The sequence below is a fragment of the Mustela nivalis genome, assembly GCF_964662115.1.
Source record: "Mustela nivalis genome assembly, chromosome: 15".
In the NCBI taxonomy this organism is placed as follows: Eukaryota; Metazoa; Chordata; class Mammalia; order Carnivora; family Mustelidae; genus Mustela; species Mustela nivalis.
The window spans coordinates 79,369,132-79,388,662 of record NC_139034.1 but is presented as its reverse complement, the minus strand read 5'-3'; the positions used below and the strand labels follow the sequence as shown (position 1 = coordinate 79,388,662).

The window sequence follows — 19,531 nt, the reverse complement described above, 5'->3', positions numbered from 1 at the left end:
TTGTTTATATATGGAGCCATTTTTCTTTTGCTTTAGGATTTATTTGTTTGAGAGAAAGAGAGAGTGCGCATGCACACTGGGGAGGGGCAGAGGGAGAGGGAAAGAGAGAATCCCAGGCAGACTCCCTGCTGAGCGCAGAGCCCACTGTGGGGCTCGATCTCACGACCCAGAGATCAAGACATGAGCCAAAACCAAGAGTCAGACACTTTACCGACTGAACCACTCAGGCGCCCCCGGAGCCATTTTTTTTTAATTGCCTGTGTCTCGTGCAAATGCTAGCAGTCTGTGCTCTGCACCTTGGGGAGCTAATTCCTCATCACTCTCACCATCCGAGCCATCAGATGATGGGGAGCATGCTGCGGGGGGGGTTCCATCGGGGAGACAGGAAGGCAACGAACCCCAGCCTCCTCTTGTCCAAATGAGGTCACCACCCAAGTCAGAAATCCACGGACAAGCCTCCACCTTAAATAAGACATATGTTGGCTACCGTAAAACATTAATACTATACGAAACAGAAATGTAAAAACAGTTTCTGAAGTCGATGAGAAATGAGGCCCGTCTTCTGAACTAGAAATAAGCCCATAATCTCACTATGAGTTCACAACCAATTGGACAACTGAGCCGTATATTGTATTGAAATTGGGTGTTTCCCCCAAACGCAGAGCTCCTGTCCTCTCTGGCCAGTTTGGACACCCCCCGCTTGGGGAGGAGGGAAGAGCTGCCACCTTTCTTCCCATTATAAGAGTTATAAAAACGTTCTCGGCCTCCTATGCTCATCTTTCCACAAGCCGGAGACAGGCTGGCATTATAAAGTAAAAGCCTACCCAGCAAGGGATGAGAAGCTGCTGGTGTTGGAAACATTCCCGAACCCCCCAGCGAGGCTGCCTGATGTGCTGGACCCTGCGGCAGAATCAGGGTTCCGAGATGCAGGCTGGGGGGTGGAACCGGAGATGGGCGCATGTGGAGAGGTTAGCCTTGTCAATAGAGAGCTCCGAGAGCAGTAAAGGAGGTCGCAAGAGAAGGCAGCCTCAGAGAGAGAATAAGGTGCAGTGAGAGGGGTAGAAGCACCCTACTCCAATTTTCAGGCCAGGGGTCCGCCGGTCAGATCTATCCTTACGAAGGCTCCTTCGCTCAGCACTGGTGCCATTTAATGATGTCATGTCTCAGGCTCCCTGACCTCTAATTTGTAGAAATATTAAACAGATGGGAAAAATAGAAAAACCATCCTGTACATAGATAGATGATAAATAATGAATACTGTTTGCTTGTCATTTCTTGCAAAGATGTTTTAGGACATATAATGTAATGATTCCCAAGCATCTTTACAACATAAACAAGTCTCCCTGTAGGTACCAAATGCGTCGTTTCTGTTTTGAGCTTTCCTTTTTGAATCTGCTGGAATAAATGACTCGTTTTCCTGACCGTTTCGCTCTTTACACGTATTACCACTTAGGAGACTTTGGAGTTCTGCTTATTTTTATTCTTTTGGTTTCCTGTTCTAGCACACATCTGTATAAAATGACTTTTATGTTACTGTATATGCTAGAGATAAGTAAACAATAAAAATAATGGTTGGTGTGAAAGGGGGTTTATATTTAGCAATAAAAGAACCTAATTTTTTTCTTCTTCTTCTTCGAATTATTTTTTCTGCTTTAGTTTTTTGCTTGGTTCAGTTTGGGTTTTGTTTTGCGGGTGGTTCAAGTTCCTGCGCACCCTGGGCCGGTAGGTGGCGGGCGGGAAAGCGCACTGGTGGGACTCTGCTGCCATCTACCGTCTGTCGTGCGCCAACTGACTGTTCCCCGACGCAAGAAAAGCTGGTGGCCACCTAGGACTTCAGAATACAGTAAGTTCCCCTTTTCCTTCTGCCTGTTTTTTTCTTTAGTTAAAGCAAAGTGAAGCGAACGCGGACACCAAAGAGAAGCTCCCTTTGCGACTTCGAATCTTTGAGAAATTTCCAAACAGACCGCAAATGGTGAAAATCTCAAAGCTTCCTTCAGATTTTACCGTTCCTAAAATCAGGTATTAACCCATTTATTTTGTTGTATATGCCACATACACTGTCAGGGATTTATCTTAAATCTGATTCAGCCCTTCTTTCAAATTCATGTTTGAAAGACAGTATTTTTTTTCTACTTTTAAGTTATTTCTGTTCCTACTCTCTCTAGCTCTGTTTTAAAAACCATTGTCCCCTTTAAGCAATATATTCAGAACAGTCATTTGATGGTTGTGTTCACCAAAACAAGAAGGTTGCTTCCTCCTGCTTCTCCCTGAGTTGCCCCTCAGGGATTCCACTTCCCAGGTAACTGGCACAGATGCTCAAGGTTGCAGGTAGACCCCAACCTCTGACCTTCCGCCATATAAGGATAAACGTGCCTCTTGTGGCCTTTTATTCTCAAGTAAATAGAGAAATGCCACCAGTCGGGCTTCGGTATTACTGTAATAGCGTTCATTTAGAATGTCATGTCTGATTATGATAGGTTTTGTCTTCCACTTCTTTTTTTCAAGCTTAAAAATTCTTTAATACATCTTAGACGAAGAACGGTATTGCTGTATAAAGACTGGCTTAAAAGCATGTTAAGTCTGTTATTGTTTCTTTATGCATCATAAACAGTGTAACTATTATGGGAGAAAATGGTACCTCGTTCCTTCTCATCTTTAACCTGTTCTTAATTTAGCATAGATACAACCTTAGAAGGAAAACCCTGGTGAGATGGCTTGTCCAAAACTCTCTCCTCAAACTCTAATGGACCCTTGTCTCCCATTTTTAAAAGAAAAAAACATGGCATTTCCCACTTAGGCTAATTTGGTTTCCTACCACTTTGCCCTTCAGTGCAGCATTTGCATAAATGATGGTTTAAAACATTTATTTTTAATAATTAAAGGCTATTATTTCAGTTGTAGCTCAAAAATTACAAATAGAAAACAGTTGCAATATGAGATTTTTTATTTTTTTAGCATTGCATGTGCATTTAATTATTTAATGTTGTGCTGAAATACACATGGCATTAAATTTATCATCTTAATCCTTTTTAAAGGTACAGTTTAGTAGTGGTAAGTACGTTCATGTTCTTATGCAGTCTACATCCAGACCCTTTTCTTTCTGTTGCAAGACCACAAAGCTATACACATTGAACAGTAACTCCCCATTGCCTATACTGCTAACCCCCAGTAACCACCATTCTACCTCCTGCCTCTATGAATTTGACTATTCTAGGTACTTCATGTAAGTGGAATCATATACCATTTGTCTTTTTGTGAGTGGCTTATTTCACTTAGCATGATGGAACTATAACATTTTCCCAAAGATTTTATTTATTTATTCATTTGAGAGACAGCGCCCATGTGTGTAAGCAAGAGTAGGGGGAGAGGGAGAGGGAGAGAGCATCTCAAGCAGACTCTATGCTGAGTGAGGAGCCTGATGCAGGGCTCAATCCTATGATCCTGAGATCATGACCTGAGCCAAAATCAAGAGTCAGCTGCTTAACAAACCGAGCCACCCAAGTGCCCCCAGTATGACATTTTAATATAACTAGTTCTAAGAATAATTGTGTGGGGGCGTTATAAAAATATAAGACTGGTTATGGTGCCATAATATTTAAAATTCAAATGGAAAAATATTTGCATTTCTGATTTTTAAAAAATTTTAACTTCAAAATAGGAAGTATAAAAGAGCTACAAATTAGATTCAAGATTAGTGGTTATTTGAAAAGAGGTTATTTGAATTCTCACCATGCTTTGGAGATCAGATGAAGGAAGCTTCTTTTGAGTTATTTTGAGTTTTTCAATGTAAAATTATCTCTTGAGGATTCTTATGATGAGTACAAGTCAGAGAGATGAACTAATTCTTCCAAGTCTTAGAGGGGATTTAAAAAAAAAGTATTACCACAATGGGATTCAAAAAAATACCATCAATGACTGAAAATTATTGCTTAAAAGTTATTTCAGGGACATTAGTTTTTTGTTTTGTTTTGTTTTGTTTTAAAGAAAACTACTTAAAATTCAGAAGCTTTCTCTAAATTAAGTACTTTGCTATCTAAGCCTAAACACCACTCTTAGCATGATGTGCTATTTTCTTTGAACCTTTGTCACCTTTATCTGAGCTCAGGCAAACACATCAGAGTAAAATGCCATCCATTTCATTAACGATGCTTGACATGTGTGTACTTCATTTGCAAAGGGAAAGTTTCATGAAGCAGTTCATTGATCGTCAGCAACAGGACACCTGCTGCCTCTTACGAAGCCTTCCGTCCACCTCTTCCTCGTGTGATCACTCCAAACGGTCTGCAATCGAAGACAACAAATACATCGACCAAAAGGTAAGAATCTTATCGAGGGAGAATAGAGAATTGGTGGAGGGAGTGGGGGAGGGGGAGGGGGAGGGGCCGGATGAGGAATGGGGGTTAAAGAAAGCCTTTGTTGTGATGAGCACTGGGTGTTGTAAGGAACTGGCGAATCACTGAGTTGCGCTCCAGAAACCGAGACTGCACTAAATGTTAACTAATGAAATTTAAATTAAGAAAAAGAATCACTACTTCAAATTACCAACGTTTTCTTAAGCATATACGATACGATAGAGAAAAGAACTACATAACTTGGGGCTTATGTGGGGTCCTGACATCTAATGTCTCAAGAGAACAATGAAGGAAATAATTTTGTTTGTAGAAGAAATCGTTAAACCTGACATTTGTAAATTTATGAATTTTAATTTCGCACTTGTCCACATCAGCTTTTGTGCTGTGCCAGATAGCAGCCCTGTGACTTTGAGAGGTAGAGAGCCTCCCCAACCCCGCATTTCCTCACATGCAGAAGACTGATGACTAACGGTCAGCCCAGGTTTAACAGTGGCCTGTAGGCTGCCTGTTGCAAGAGACCCTATTTATTCCAGTTACTGTCTCAGGGGGAAAAAACCAGAGCAAGTTTCTCTGAAATCAGTCAAAATAACTTCTGCATGCTTAGTGTGTGGCAGGAATTATCGCTACGTATGTTAGCTTGTTCATGTTGTGATTTATCTCTTGATCATTGAAGAGTGGATAGGGAATTTTTTCCCTCAGATTCCACAGTTAGAAAACGAGAGATTGTGGTGCCGGGGTGACTCAGTGGGTGAAGCATCTGACTCTTGGTTTCAGAGGAGGTGAGGTGGAGCCCCATGTCAGGGTCTGCACTGGCCGTGGAGCCTGCCTAAGAGTCTCTCCCTCTTCATCTGCCCGCCCTCCCACTCACTCACTCTCTCCCCATAAAAAAAAAAAAAAAAAAAAAAAAAAAGAGGGAAGGAAGGAAATAAAGAAAGAAAGAAAAGAAAATAAAAAAGAAGAGAGAAAAGAAAAGAAGGAAAAGAAAGAAAAGAAAAGATCAGTAACACATTTTGTAAAAGGTCTTGAACATTTGAGTTCACCAAAGCATCTAATTCACTTGCAAGTGTTTTACTTCGGAAGTCTTAGTTTATTTTTTTATTCCTTTGAATTGTGGCTGCCCTTTTTCTGTTGCTTATGATCAAACACCAGCTCCTTCATCCTTTAAGATTCTCTGTTCCCCCACCCCCACCCCCCAGGATTAGGCTTTCCTCCCACCTGTGCCTTTCTCCTCCGCTTCTTTTCTCTTACCCCCTCCATAGCGTCTGGCCCTCTGCTGAGGTTCTCTGATTTTGTTCTCAGCTGTGATGATGATGACTTCCCTGTAGTATGTCTCTTCTTGTTCAAGGTTTCCATTTATTGATTTTCTTCAGTCACCTACAGATGTGACTTCTCTCTCTATTCCAATATTGCAGAGGACAAGCTGCCGATGTTTTTTTTTTTTTTTTTTCATTTGAAGGTAATTAGGTTTTTCTTTGGTGGTTGGTTGGTTGGTAGGTTTTTCTGGTTTGAGGAAGCTTTTAAGACTTTCTACATATCCTGGGAGTTCAGAAACCTTACCAGGATATATTTTGTATGTCTTTTCTCACCAGAGCTGCCATACTGGGGAGTCTTTTCAGTTTGTAGACTGAGATATTGTCAGGAAATTTTTCATTGATTACTTGTTCAATGATTACTTTTCCATCTGCTCCTTTTTTTCTCTTACCTTGTCCTTTATGGCTGCCATCTCTCTGTTTTTCTTCTGTATTTTTGAAATAATTGTTCTACTTAATCTCCCAAGCCACTAAATTGATCTCAACTGACAGCATCCTTTGCTTTTAAATTTCGAGTGGGAAATCATGAAATGTGTGAACATGAACTCAAGATCCTCCTTAAAGACTTAAAGTGTTTTTTAAAAAAAAAAATTAGTAAACGTGTCACATTTCTTGTCCGCAGTTATATTTCATCCAGTACTACTTACAGAGCATGGATGTAAAAGCGCTCGTGTTGGTGGATAATCGGGTAGGAGGATGATGGCCTGGTTTCAGCTAATCAGCCTGAAATTGCATATTTCATACTAGAACACAGATTGTTTAATTTTAAAATTTATTCCAGAAGCAGACTTTAGGCCAGAGTTGTGGAATGAACCCCCAGCCTGGGCTGTGGTTCTGACCTGCTATCTCCAGAGAGTACCAAGAGCTGGTAGTAGTTATGCCCAAAGTTGGCATAAATTCCCCACCTGCTCTTTTAAATCACTAAGAACATTATCCCACTGGAAACAAAAAATTGAAATTAACCCACAAAAGTTTATTCTCTGTCTGAAAGCAAATGTGATGTTTCTCACACTTCCTGAATAGAGTGTTTTGAAATTGGTGAGGAAGAAGATAAAAAAGTTGTTGGCAGGTGTGGAGGTGGTTAGAGGGTGGTCCGAGGAGACTCTGGCACATTCTGTGCACCCATCTGGGTGACTGCTACCATCCCTGCCCCAGGGATCCCTGGGTTAGGTCACAGAGAATTGCAAATACCATTTCTGATTGCCTTAATGTCCTTATATTTTTGTGGCTTCTTCTTACCTTCTCATTTGACAGTTCTTTTTAACCAACCCAAAGGAAGATAACAGTTATAGTTTTATTCTGTAATCTTACAAATGAGGCTTTCTTCTAATCTCCTAAAATCTAAAGAACTAGCAAAGGCACGGCTCCTTGGTGGTCGCCACGTCACTCAGCATCTTAAAGGAGACTAGAATTTTCTGAAGACCCCAGGCAGTCCCCAAACTATAAGGTTGGCTGATTCCAACATACCATATGTGATCTTACATGAGGAACATGACCAGTGACGGTTAGGTTGGCCTTCATCCCATGCAAGCCTTGTTGGCCCCTGATAGGTAACCTACAGTTGGGCTAATGTCATTTAACACCCCCCCCCCCGCCATGAGCATCATTCTCTGGGTCCATCCTCCAGTTGGGAAGGTGAGGTGTAGAGAACATATTTTCTTTTCATCTCAGGAGCACCTACCCTGGTGTGGCGGCAGCAGCAAGATTTGTTCCATGCTACCCTTCCTTCTCAAAGCTCTGGCTCTATTTAGGCCTCCGGGAAAGTCACCTTCACTCCTTTCAAGTTCCCAGGGTTTCCAGCCTCAGCTGCCATCAGCTCCTGCCATTCCTCATAAACACTTGGAACCTCTTGTCTTTGTTGAGGGCCATCCGCCAGGAACACCCAAAACAGACAACCAACGTAACGAATCTCAACATGAGGATACATACGGGGGACAGAAATAGAAGAGGGAGCACGCTGGTGTTTTGAATTTTTAAATATGCCAAGCCTTTTTTGTTTGTCTTAAGAAACCCTAAAGCCACATAAAATTACAGAAACACACGACAAAAATCCTGAACAGAGACCACACCTCTCTTAGCTCCTCTGATAAGCTATTTGTCCGTGAGCACTCGGCCATTTCTGTGACAGCCCCAGCTGCCTTCGGAAGTGCCAGGCCGTGTCCAGGGGATCGCAAGGCTTCTCACTCGGTCTGAAGAAATTCCCCCAGCACCGTACAACACGAACTGAAGCTGTTTTTCCTCAAAGAGTAGTAAGAAATAAGAAGTAAATAGGGGCTGGCCTATCAGTGATTCCCATGACGTGAACAAGAGGAACACCGAGAGAAAGCATCACCCTTCACGCTTACCTGTCAGGAGGAACTTCTGAGCCCCACTAGACTAGAGGGAGCCACTTTTCCCATTGCCCTGGAGAACACTGAGGGCCCAGGAACCTGAAGATGCTGAGTAAAGGGATAAAACGAAACAAACACCTGACCACAAAAGGCGGGCATGTTGTTGAGTAAGGGGTGGGGTCTTCTCTCAGTCTGTCCCTGGCTTTGAACAACCCTGAGTAGCTCCGTGAAAGCCTCGCTTTACAGACCGTGTGGTTCAAAACGGTTCTGATTACCTTTATCATGCTGTTTAGAACACCTGTCCTTCTCCGCGTATGGAACAAGCAAGCAAAACCATAAAATCTTTCTGTTATTACTGCAGATCCTAAAGGGAAAGGGCAGGAAACAGTGCTTTCCCTCTGCGATTCCAGAGAAACGGGCATTCCCAAGGCTCATTCCCCCATCCTCTCTCCCCCCGCTTCTCCACCTGCGGCACCAGCCAGGGGGTTCCTCTCCTCCTGATTAAAGGGTCACCCACATCTCTGGAGAGGAGTTTTTCTAGTTTTCAAGCAAAAGGCAATGGTTTTCTACTTTTTTTTTTTTTTGGTCCCTATTATTGCAGTTGAACTCTGGGTTTCTTAAGTAGAGGACTTCTAGTAAACTGAGACGTGACCTTGCCTTTCCAGTAACCTGGTAATGGGAGCGGCCCACTCTGTCCTCCAAGTGAGTCACGTCCGCGAGGGCAGGGTTTCCCGCTCCCTCCGTGGTCCGATACGGCGACTCTCACCGTCCTGGAGCTGAGCTCCCCCGCCTTTCTGCCCTGCCATGTCGGGGGCAGAACCTCACAGTGTCTTCCTCGTGCAGTTTCGGAAGCCACGTGATAAAGAACAGGGAATGTTTCCCTGACAACAGGGCCATGTCTGTCCTCTCTCCTACCTGCCTCCCCACTGCTAAGCACGTAGCGATTTCCATAGGAAGCCTTCACCCTGAGCAGCTGACCCATGTACAAAATGAGGAAAGCGATCCAAGTAATACTACGTTTTCTTAACCCTTGTCATCTCCCTAAGTCTTCACGCTCACTTAGTCCTTCAGCAAACGGTTAGGGAACACCTGTTATTCACTCTTCGGGGCCACGGGAGTTCAGCACTGCATGAGCTGTGAGCTGTGCCCTTGAGAAGTGTTCAGTCGAATGGGAAGAAACATGTGTGAATGCATGGAAGTGGAAAGTGTTGCAGGAACCTGAGACAGGACCCCCCGAACCCCCTCACAGGAGCAGGAAGCTTGAGCGCGCAGGAGGAGGGTGCGCCAAGCGGAGACGGAAGCAGCAGGAAAGAGCAGGACGCGGTAGGTGCGTGGGCATAGGGAAGGGTTGGTCGTGAGAAGCAGAACGGAAGAGCGACTGTGACCACAGTGATAAGTGATGCAGGTTCCGATCCTCGTCTATAAAGTAGAGAAAATTCTTATTTGGGGGGTTTGTTACAAGGATTAAATAATGTATGTTAAATGCCTAGCATTGCACTGACAAAGCATATGTCATGTGCCTCTACTACCAGATAAGAAAGGTTACTGATGCTAAATCATACCATGAATTCATAAGCAAATAGATTTACTTTCATCCATCAAGACAAGGACTTTCACTTACACAAGTTAAGCTTTGGCTGTAATGGTCTAGTTAAGCATGGTATATTAATTGCCCATTTGTTTTCTTCATTGTTCATGAATCTGGCTTTTTGTTGTTGTTGTTGTTGTTTGTTTTTTGTGTGTGATATTTCAGTGAATACCCCCACCGCCTCTATAGTGACTTAGACTCTCAAGAAGTAAATTAAATTGCTCCGGAAAGATTTACTCTTTACAAAGCCTTGTTGATTGCCAGATAGTGTTTTGTATTCTTCTGTGTGATTAGAGAGCGTTTGATGAGTTGTTCCAGTAACTCTGTACATAGTAAGTTACTGATCTATAATTTCCAGGATAGTTTACTCACCGAAAAAAGAGAGGGAGAACAGCCTATTTTCATCTTTAGGGCTTTCACTCTTCTGAAAGAATTTTCTAAAATAATAGCTTAGCATCTCTGCAGTGCCATTCAAGACGCATCTCTAGGCGGAGAGTGGGAGACGACATGGCACCACCACCTCACCGGGGAGTTACAAACAGTGTGGTCCGGGGGAGGGAAGAAGCAGGGTTCGTCAGCCCCACTGTGAAAATCCTCCATACTTCTCTCTTTAGCTTAAAAATATATTCCTGGATAATTGATTCACTCCCAAAAACGGAAACAAAAAAATACAAAATATAAAAGAAAACTTTTTCTCAGCCATTTTTATTGATCTTTGCAGGATGTTTTTGAGCTCAGATCCAAATGCAACTGAGTTCAACTGCAGGTTTTTCCGTTTGATGTGTATTTCTTGAGGGCCTTCATATGCGAACCATGTCCAGGGGTTGGGTAATAAACACGTTCTGCTGCTTTCAATCAACGTGAGAAGAGGAATCTGCATATTTTGTTGAGCAGTCACTTTGGGTTTGGGATTATCAGTGATCTGCTTGCATTTCCTTAAGTGTCCGTCCACTGAAGGTCAAAAGTTAATGCATTTTAGGATTGAGCATCTTCTATAGATAATGGGGAAGGCTTTTAACCACAAGTCTTGGGGCTGTTTTCAAAACAGGTGTCAGAGCTCTGAGTCCGCAGCTAATCCTATCTTTGAAATTTACATGTTGCTCTACTATTTCAAAGTTCTTCTTTCTGGAATCCAATTGGACCCCTAAGTGTTACTTTCCATTAAGCGTATTGCCAGTCCCAGTGTGATCCAGTTTCGCTGGTGTTGGTGTTCTTGTTTGAATCTGAAGTCCAAATACAATTGAATCATATTTGGAGAGCAAGCACAGCTCCCTCATATTATCTGAGTGCCTTGGATTTTAAATTCTCAAATAGCTACATGGTTAAAAGCATCAGGCACTTTCTCCCAGAATCATAAATCCACTCATCTTTTTTTTTTTTTTTTTTTTTTTAAATCTGTGCAGGTTTTCAGTCTTTGTCTTTCTGTTTACATGAGCTGTAACCAGGAAATTCTATGCTAGGTATATATTAGAGAGTATGTTACAGCTTCTCACTGGTGAGCACTGGATAGGTAGCATATCTGTCTGTGAATACACAGCTTCTCCCTCACCTTTTGCATCCTTGGTATCAGTATACTAGGCTAGCTGGCGTGTAAGTTGTTGGAGATTTGGCTGAATCTCCAGTGCCCCAAGCTTTAGCAGCAAAAGCATTGCCATGCAATTCAAGCATAAAGAGGTCAAGCCAGTTAAGTTTCCAATCATTTAGTCTCAAGTTTCACCAGGCTTTCCTATCTATTGAGTGAACTGATGCCTTTCAAAATGAATAGTCCTCCTCTGTAATTTTTACCTAATTCGCATTTGTTATTTCAAGGATTCACTCCATAAGAAAAAAAAAATGTAGAACAGAGAAGAGTCATCTTTAATATTAAGCAATGTATTTTCTCTTTAAATACATTTCAAAAACAAATCACAGGCAGGACTGGACAGTGGAAGACCATGTAATGGACAAGGAATATACCATCCTTTTTGTATGAAGGTTATGATCTAGTGAAATTCACAGAAAAATAAAAAGATGTTTTACACACAGAGCAATGACCAACATGTGTAAGTTACCCTGGAGTCCAAATGAAGACTGTGTGTGTGTGTGTGTGTGTGTTTGCGCACGTGTGTGCGTGTGTGTGTGTGTACCTATTATAGATTTTTTAACTTTTATGCCTGGTGTTTTTTCAGGGTTCAGAATTTGTAATGCTGAAACAACAAGATCAAAGATCTCAACCCATCATCTAAAACTGCCTTTCCACAAAACTCACATTCTAAGACATATTTCAAAGCTTCAAAACATGCTATTATAATGATATTCACCTTTGTGTACATTGTAACATGACCATTTTAATTTTGTTGCCACCTACGCTAATCACCTTTTAAAATTCTTTCTTTCCAAGCATAATGTCGATTTTATAAAAAGTTTATTTTATAGAAACATTCTGTTATACACATGATCTGTCATATGCACTTAGGGATTAGTCTTTGGTTCACAGGTGCATGAAAAATTAAAATACACTTGAATGACATACCTACCACCTTCAACCTATGTAATTTTAAGTAATTGCTTATTTCCAATTATGACATTTTATGTGGGAGACTTATTCAATAAAGCAGCTAATTACAATAATTACACTACTCTTTTCTAGCAGAACTGACATTCATCAAGCCCTGTTCATTGGACCATGGTTTTGTGCTTTGTGGCCATATGTTTTTATAAATGTGTTTCCATTTATTATCAACCTGTTAATATTTTCAAAAAGAAAAATATGGCTCTCAAACTTTTTCTCAGTTACCAATGGAAATATATTGTTAACAACTCCAAATCAGAAAAAGTTAGTCAAATACTCAGAATATTTATGGTTTTCTGCCTCAACTATATACTAAAGCCTTCATTTTGAAGGAGGTTATCGGAGTGAAACTCTGGCTCTTCAGACTAGCACTGCAGCGTCCCAAAGGAAGCTAGTATTTATTCCCTGATAGCTCTAGGCTGACTTGCAGACTGATGAATAAATTGAATTAATAATCTGCTTAATTGAAAGTGGTTATGGATCCCAGATTTCAAGAAATCGGTAGACATAAAATATAAATACTCTTACCATACTAGCATTAATAGTTTAGAAAAGTTATTGATCACCTTTAATTTTCAGGGTCATTTTTCTGAAAATCAGGTATACATGTATAGAACAAAGGAGAAATATGGCCAGTTAAGCTTTTGCATTAGGATTTGGGTTAAGAGGAAGTTTTATGTAGAAACCAAATCTTTCAAGTCAAGCAAACAACATTGTATCACAGTATAGTTTGGGAGAAAAAAAATTTTATACTGTTGAGCTTAGTACATTTTACATAAACATTGTGTTTAGCAACAAGATTTGAACACTGCCTCTGTACAATCGAGACTTCTAATTGTAATTCTTCAGTTTTCAATTTGGAGGACCAAAACAGCATAATTCCTATGAACGTCAGACTTTTCACTTGTAAAAAAGTTATAATAGTACCTACGTCTAAGGATTAATTTGAAAACTCAGTTTAAATTATGTATATAATACCTCAGCACATGACCAAAGAGCCAGGAAAATTAATAAGGATTTAGAAGATTTGTAATACACAGTTGACCAGCCTTCATTCAACGACTAAAGAAAAACACATTCAGATTGAGGGACATATAAACGATTTACAAGACACGGCCACTTATGAACACAAAAGAATTCTAAACATAAACAAAATCAGTATCCTAGAGAAGACATTTTTTGACCAAACTGTAATAAAATTAGAAACTAAATAACAACCACAAGAACAACAACACATTTCAAAATTTAAAAATCACTTCTTAATAATTTAGGGAGCATAGAAGAAACTACATGGAAATAAAAAGTTTCTAGAACTGAAAACTAATGAACACCATATAGCTCAAAACTGTGAGAAGCAGCTAAAGGCATGTTTAAAGGGAAAATTATAGCTCTGCATGCATATTTAGTAAAGGAATAAAGGCTGACAGTCATCCAAATATTTAACTCAAGAGTTTATAAAAAGACTAACCAAGAAAACATGAAGACAGCAGAAATATATATATATATATATATATATATATGTAGATATTAATCAAACAGAAGGAAAAAAGCAATAAATGATAACAGTAAAGCTAAAATTTTGTTCTTTGAAAGGACAAATAAAAATGAGAAATCAGAGTGCCTGGGTGGCTCAGTGGGTTGAGTCTCTGCCTTCCGCTCAAGTCATGATCTCAGGGTCCTTAGATTGAGGCCCACATCGGGCTCTCTGCTCAGCGGGGAGCGTGCTTCCCCCTCTCGCTCTGTCTGCCTCTCTGCCTACTTGTGTTCTTCTCTCTGTCAGATAAATAAATAAAATCTTTTTAAAAAATGGTAGATAAAAATTCAACAAAAAAATAATCAAGGAGTCTTCTGGGATGATGACAGAGGCATTGGCATAATTTTTTAATCTCCTTGAATTCCCAGATGAAAATAAACAGAATACCTAGATAAAAAACAAAATCCATAGGCAACATTCACAACAAAATTACATAATTCACAAACCACAAGTCAAAAAGCAGGTGCAGACAAAGCAATAACCACATGATTTGCCTGGTGACTTAGCCTGTTGGGGTTGCTATAAACAAATATCACAGGCTGGGTGACTTAAACATAAGAATTTATCTCTCAGAGATCTGAGGCTGGAAGGTCTCAGATTGAGGCGCCTGCAGATTTGGTATCTGGCTCCTCTTCTTGGTTCATAGATGGCTGCCTTCACATCGTCTGTTCCTGTGGTAGAAAGAAGACAGACTCTGGTCTCTTCCTCTTCTTATGAGGGCACAAATGCCATCATGGGGGCTATAGCCTCATGGCCTCCTTTAAACCTGATTACCTGCAGGAAGCTCCAACTCCTAATATCTTCATTTGGGGGGGTCTAGAGTTTCAACATATGAATTTGGGGATATAAAACATGGTATGGGCCCCTGTTGGAAGAAAGCCAAGATGAATTACAGGGCCTGTAATGTCTTTGAGACCAGGAAAACACCTGCCTATCTCCATCCAGGAGTGGAAACAAAACTGAATAGGCCAGCGACAAGAGTGATGAAGGAAAAAATAGATCCAGATCAAATTGATGGCTCCTGTTGTCCATAACAGAGCCAGGAAATCTCAGAAAGAAGGCTGCCATATGGATCATGATGTCAAAACAACAGAAGAAACAGCTCTGAAGCTAAGAGGAAATACTAAACAGCTCAGGAAAACGAATTGTGCATAAAAATGAGCAACAGAAATTTATCAAAGTGAAATTCCCTGCAAAAGTTGTAAGGAAAAAAGAGTAAGGACCAGAATACTGTCCCGATAAAGACTGAAAATTTACCAAAAAGACATACCCACAAATGGCTCAATTTGTAGCATACTATGGCAAAATGAGTGAAAAGACATACCGATTCTGTAAGACTAGAATAGCAGTAAAAGTAAGAAATTCCACGTAAGGTGCTAGAACTCAGGAAAGAAGTCTAGCCGACTCTTGAACACATGACTTTGTACTGTGTGCATCCACTCATATGCAATACAGTACTATAAATATATTTTCCTTATGATTTTCTTAGTAACATTTTCCTTCCTCTACCTTACTTTGTTGTAAGAATTCAGGGTAGAATATATATGGCATACAAAATATGTGTTAATTGGCTATGTTATCAGTAACGCATCCTGTCAATAGTAGGCTATTAGAAGTTAAGTTTTTCTGGGGGGTGGGGGTCAAAAGCTATATGCATACTTTCAACTAAGTGGGGTGTCAGTGCTCCTAACCCCTGCATTGTTCAAGGGCCAACTGTATAAATAAAACAATGAAGACTGACTGGAAGGAACATAAAGTGATCCCATACATCAGATGATGCCTAAAGAAAACTAGAAAGTGAAGAAGAGACAATTTTAAGAAATCAAAGAGAAATGAAGAAAGAGATGAAAATGATTTGAAAGGAAATGACAAATGGAAGAAATTCAAAGAAGGTCCAACATCTACATTATAGGGGTCCTGGAAGAAGAAAACCAGAGCAAAAGCATAGAACAAGCATCAAAATTCTCTGAAATATAAGATTTGAAGCTACACACTGAAAGGACACACCATGTAATTGAAATATTAATCACGAATGGCCAAAAATAGGATATATTCCAGACAAATTATAGGACCTTAAATATACATATATGTATTTATACATTATATATATATAAATACACATATGTATGTGTATGTTTTATTCCATAGATAAATTGTATATGTTTTATTACATATATATTGAAAAAGGTATAACTTTTAGGTATAGAGAACAAACTGAGGGCTGCTGGGGGATGGGTTAAATGGGTGACGGGTATTCAGGAAGGCACTTGTGTTGAGCACTGGGTGTTATGTGTAAATGATGAATAGGGATTCATCAAAAGCAGAATTTCTACTCCTAAAAACCAATATTATGTTGTATGTTAACTGGAATTTAAATAAAAACTTGAAACCAAATAATAAGAAGAAGAAGAAGAAGAAGAGTGTAAAACAAATAGGTACCCAGCTCAAAATGAACAAATGATGTGTAAAGGAAGGAGCATTAGGTTGCCATTAGACTTCTTCACAAGAATGTTTTATGTCAGGAGAAGTTGGAGTCACATCTATAGGATACCCAGAGAGAGAATATGTGGACAGGTTTTTTTCATATCCAGGAAAATGGACACTCAAGTTTAAAGGGAAAAAAGAAAAACAACTTCTATTAAGATGTAGGAATATAAATAACGTACATGTAAGTAATGTTGTTCCTCTGAGCCTTTCCCTAGGAAACTATGAGAATGCATGCTTCGGACAACCACAGTGAGTTCCAAAAATGACTCTATGACCTTGACATAAGAGCAGGTGGTAAACATTCTTAAACAGTGGATGACTAACTATGACTACATGAGGATTAAAATGAAGAGAAAAATATGTAATAGCTGTTTGCTCTGCCAGCATGAGTATAGTGCAAGTGTAGAAATAAGAGGAAAATGAGAAGACTATATTGAAATACTTTTTAAATATCCATTAACTATATTATGTCAGAATAGGTGGTGTAATTCTAAGACTACTATCCATGAGATGAGAAATAAAAATAAGTTATTATCAGATAGTCTAATGTGTGTCATCTTCTGTGTACTTGAAAATCAAGAGCCTTAATGTGGGGTTGGGGGAGGATATAGATACAGAAGAGACACAGATGTCATATAGATGTCATACAGAAGTCCTGATTTAAATTGAAAATACCAGAATAAACTCAGGCACAGGTCTCAAAACAGTGACCAACTCAGTAGCAATATCCCTGCTATCTAAATTATGTTCTTGAAACCCAATTTCTCAACAAATAAACCAGAGCTTTTGGGAGAAAATTGTTCATATGGAATACAAAGCATATAGAAGACGAGCTTGGGATATCTTGCCATAGCAGACAATGAGGAAACTTGGGCAAAGACTACTAGAGTCGAGGCAAAAAAAAAAAAAAAAAACCCATAGGCCACCTTGAAAAAACTCCCAATGAGCAGTTGGGATACTGTGACCTAACATGAGGGTAATGACTGTAATGGACTGAAACCAAATCTATTTAAATCTTTGAGTTCATAATGACGTTTTTAAATTACTAATTGGGTGACTTCACAGGACAATAGAAAATCGATTAACTAAATAAAAATGAGTAAGTAAAGGTCAAGAGTCAACATGTACCCTACCTTTTCCACATGAATTGTACTGCAGAGTAACCAAATAGTACATGAAAGGAAGGCTTTTATTATGCAAGTATTCCAACTAATGAATGAGAAAGAAGTGGCAATTTTATTCACTGAATGAATCCATGATCTAGACAACAAACATCAGTACTTTTAACATCACAAAAAGAGGAACAACCGGACATCACTTGCCTTGTGATGAAAGGCTATGCCACCACCTGTGCACTTGCCAGAGCAATCACGTGTGAGCCTGATGAGACTCTGGGCCCAGCTGTCAATCGGCAGGAAGTCCAGAAGACAGAGGAATATGTGAACTATGCCAGGAGTGTGCACTGGGGAAAATCCAGATTCCCGGAAACTTCAGGTCACATGGTCCAGGTCCTTCAACAATGAGGGGGAAAGGGAGTACCTATGGATTAAAAGATGCTAAAGAAATTGCCAGAAAATCAGTGAGATCTACTATTGCTGGGTCCTTCAGCTCCAAGTTATTCAACCACAAAGAGCGGCAAATTTGAACCTCCTGAATTTCGCGTTAAAGTGCATCGTTCTAGAAACATTTTTTAAATTAAAATTTTAAGACAAAAAAAAAAAAACTTCTCTGTATTGCTTAAACATTTACATTTATTTTTTTATCATTAATTCATCCAGAGAATGGCTGTCTTCTGGAATTGGATGTATTAGGTTTAGAAACTAAAGAAAACCACCAAAAAGGCTTTTTCAACTAGTCTTTTTTTTTTTTTTTTTCAATGCAAACTCCCTGGGACGTCACCCATACCCCTCCTTTTAAGTCCCACGTGTCTGACATGTTTATATACAGAAGAAACCATTACTGACACCTTCCATAGCTGTAATTGAAAAGTTGAGATCTAAAATTACTTATCCCAAAATTGATTTCTGTATTCCTTGTTTTGATCACTTCAGGTGACTGTCAGTATCCCTTGGAGCCAGAAGAGGGCACTGCAGAGCAGCGTAGCTCTAAGGACTTGGGATGAGCAGACCTTGTCCTTTGCAGAAATGTGCAAAGCTTTACCTCAGAAAAAACACTGAAGGGATAGTAGATAATCAGTATAGGCCTTCTTTATTTACTAGGAAAAAAAAAAAAAAGAACAAATAAAATATATAACTGTCTAAATACATGTCCAGGCTATCAAATGTGCATAGATATATAGATAGATAGACATTCTAAAACTGGAGCTTGACCTGGGGGTCCTGAGTTCGAGTCCCATATTGGGTACAGCACTTCCTTTAAAAAAATCAATCGGTCAGTCAATCTTGAGGCTGTATCTGAAGTTTTTCTATTACAGTATTTATTCTTTGGCCACTTCTGCTGTTACAGAAACAGTTCTCAAGGACTTCCTCGTACAGGTTCATAGTGTATTTTATTTGAGCCAGTTCAAGTTTTGAACAAAAGAGAGCCAGCAGCCCTTCCTAGGCAGTTGTAGGCAGCCCAGAAATAATAACTTTGGAATCAATATAATAAATATTATTCATTTATTTGCAGTTTATGCAGAGGTTTTTCTAACATGAAGTACACTGCCTTTAGTGTCCGCTCTTCAGTTACTGGACAGGAGATAAGTGACTGAATTCAGACCTTCACCTCACACCGCGCACCTTACACCAAGGGAAAGATGACTAAGGCTTGTCAGTGTCCTTCAGAGATGAAATAAGAGTAGTGGGGTCCAGTCCTCTCCTAGAACCTGCTCTCGTGGGGCCCCCGTGACCCGGGCTTTTCCTGTGATTACGTGTGTGCTTAGGTATCAAAAGGCAAAAATGCAACCATGATGGGGTCCTTCTGCTGAATCTTTGGTCTCTGAAAATGACTTTAAATAACATCCCTTGGGAGATAGGCTGTGAGCTCCAGGAGGTTAAATCCATGCCCAAAGTCACCTCCTCAGGGGAGGGGAGGAGATGGAAGAAAGTTTCACAGTACATCATGGTAAACAGCCTTTCTTGCACTACACTGAAAATGTAATTTCTGGAAAATGCCATTCCCTCTTAGCTCCTTGTCTGCACATGAATTTATTCTTCCAAGAGTTCTGGTGAATAATGAAACCAACCCAGTTTTTCATTTTTGAGAAAATATGAGGGTGCCATCTTTCCTCATATGAGGGTAATGGCCAATGGGTCCAATGATCCTCCCCTTAATGGCAGATCTGCTGTGAAATATGAAAATTATATTGTTGGTTGTGGTGTTCGTAGGTTGTCAGGTGTGACTGAGAAAACCAGTCACAAAAAAAAAAAAAAAAAAA

General features: G+C 39.9%; 1 protein-coding gene across 2 annotated transcripts in view; it reads left to right on the top strand.

The window, feature by feature from the left end:
* NALCN (sodium leak channel, non-selective) overlaps positions 1-19,531 on the top strand; it is a 303,888-nt gene that overhangs the window by 218,717 nt on the left and 65,640 nt on the right. For both annotated transcript variants that reach the window (XM_082701489.1, XM_082701488.1), the window contains exons 16-17: positions 1,883-2,019; positions 4,178-4,316. In XM_082701489.1, the coding sequence (XP_082557615.1) occupies positions 1,883-2,019; positions 4,178-4,316 (276 nt within the window). The remainder of the gene's footprint in view (positions 1-1,882; positions 2,020-4,177; positions 4,317-19,531) is intronic.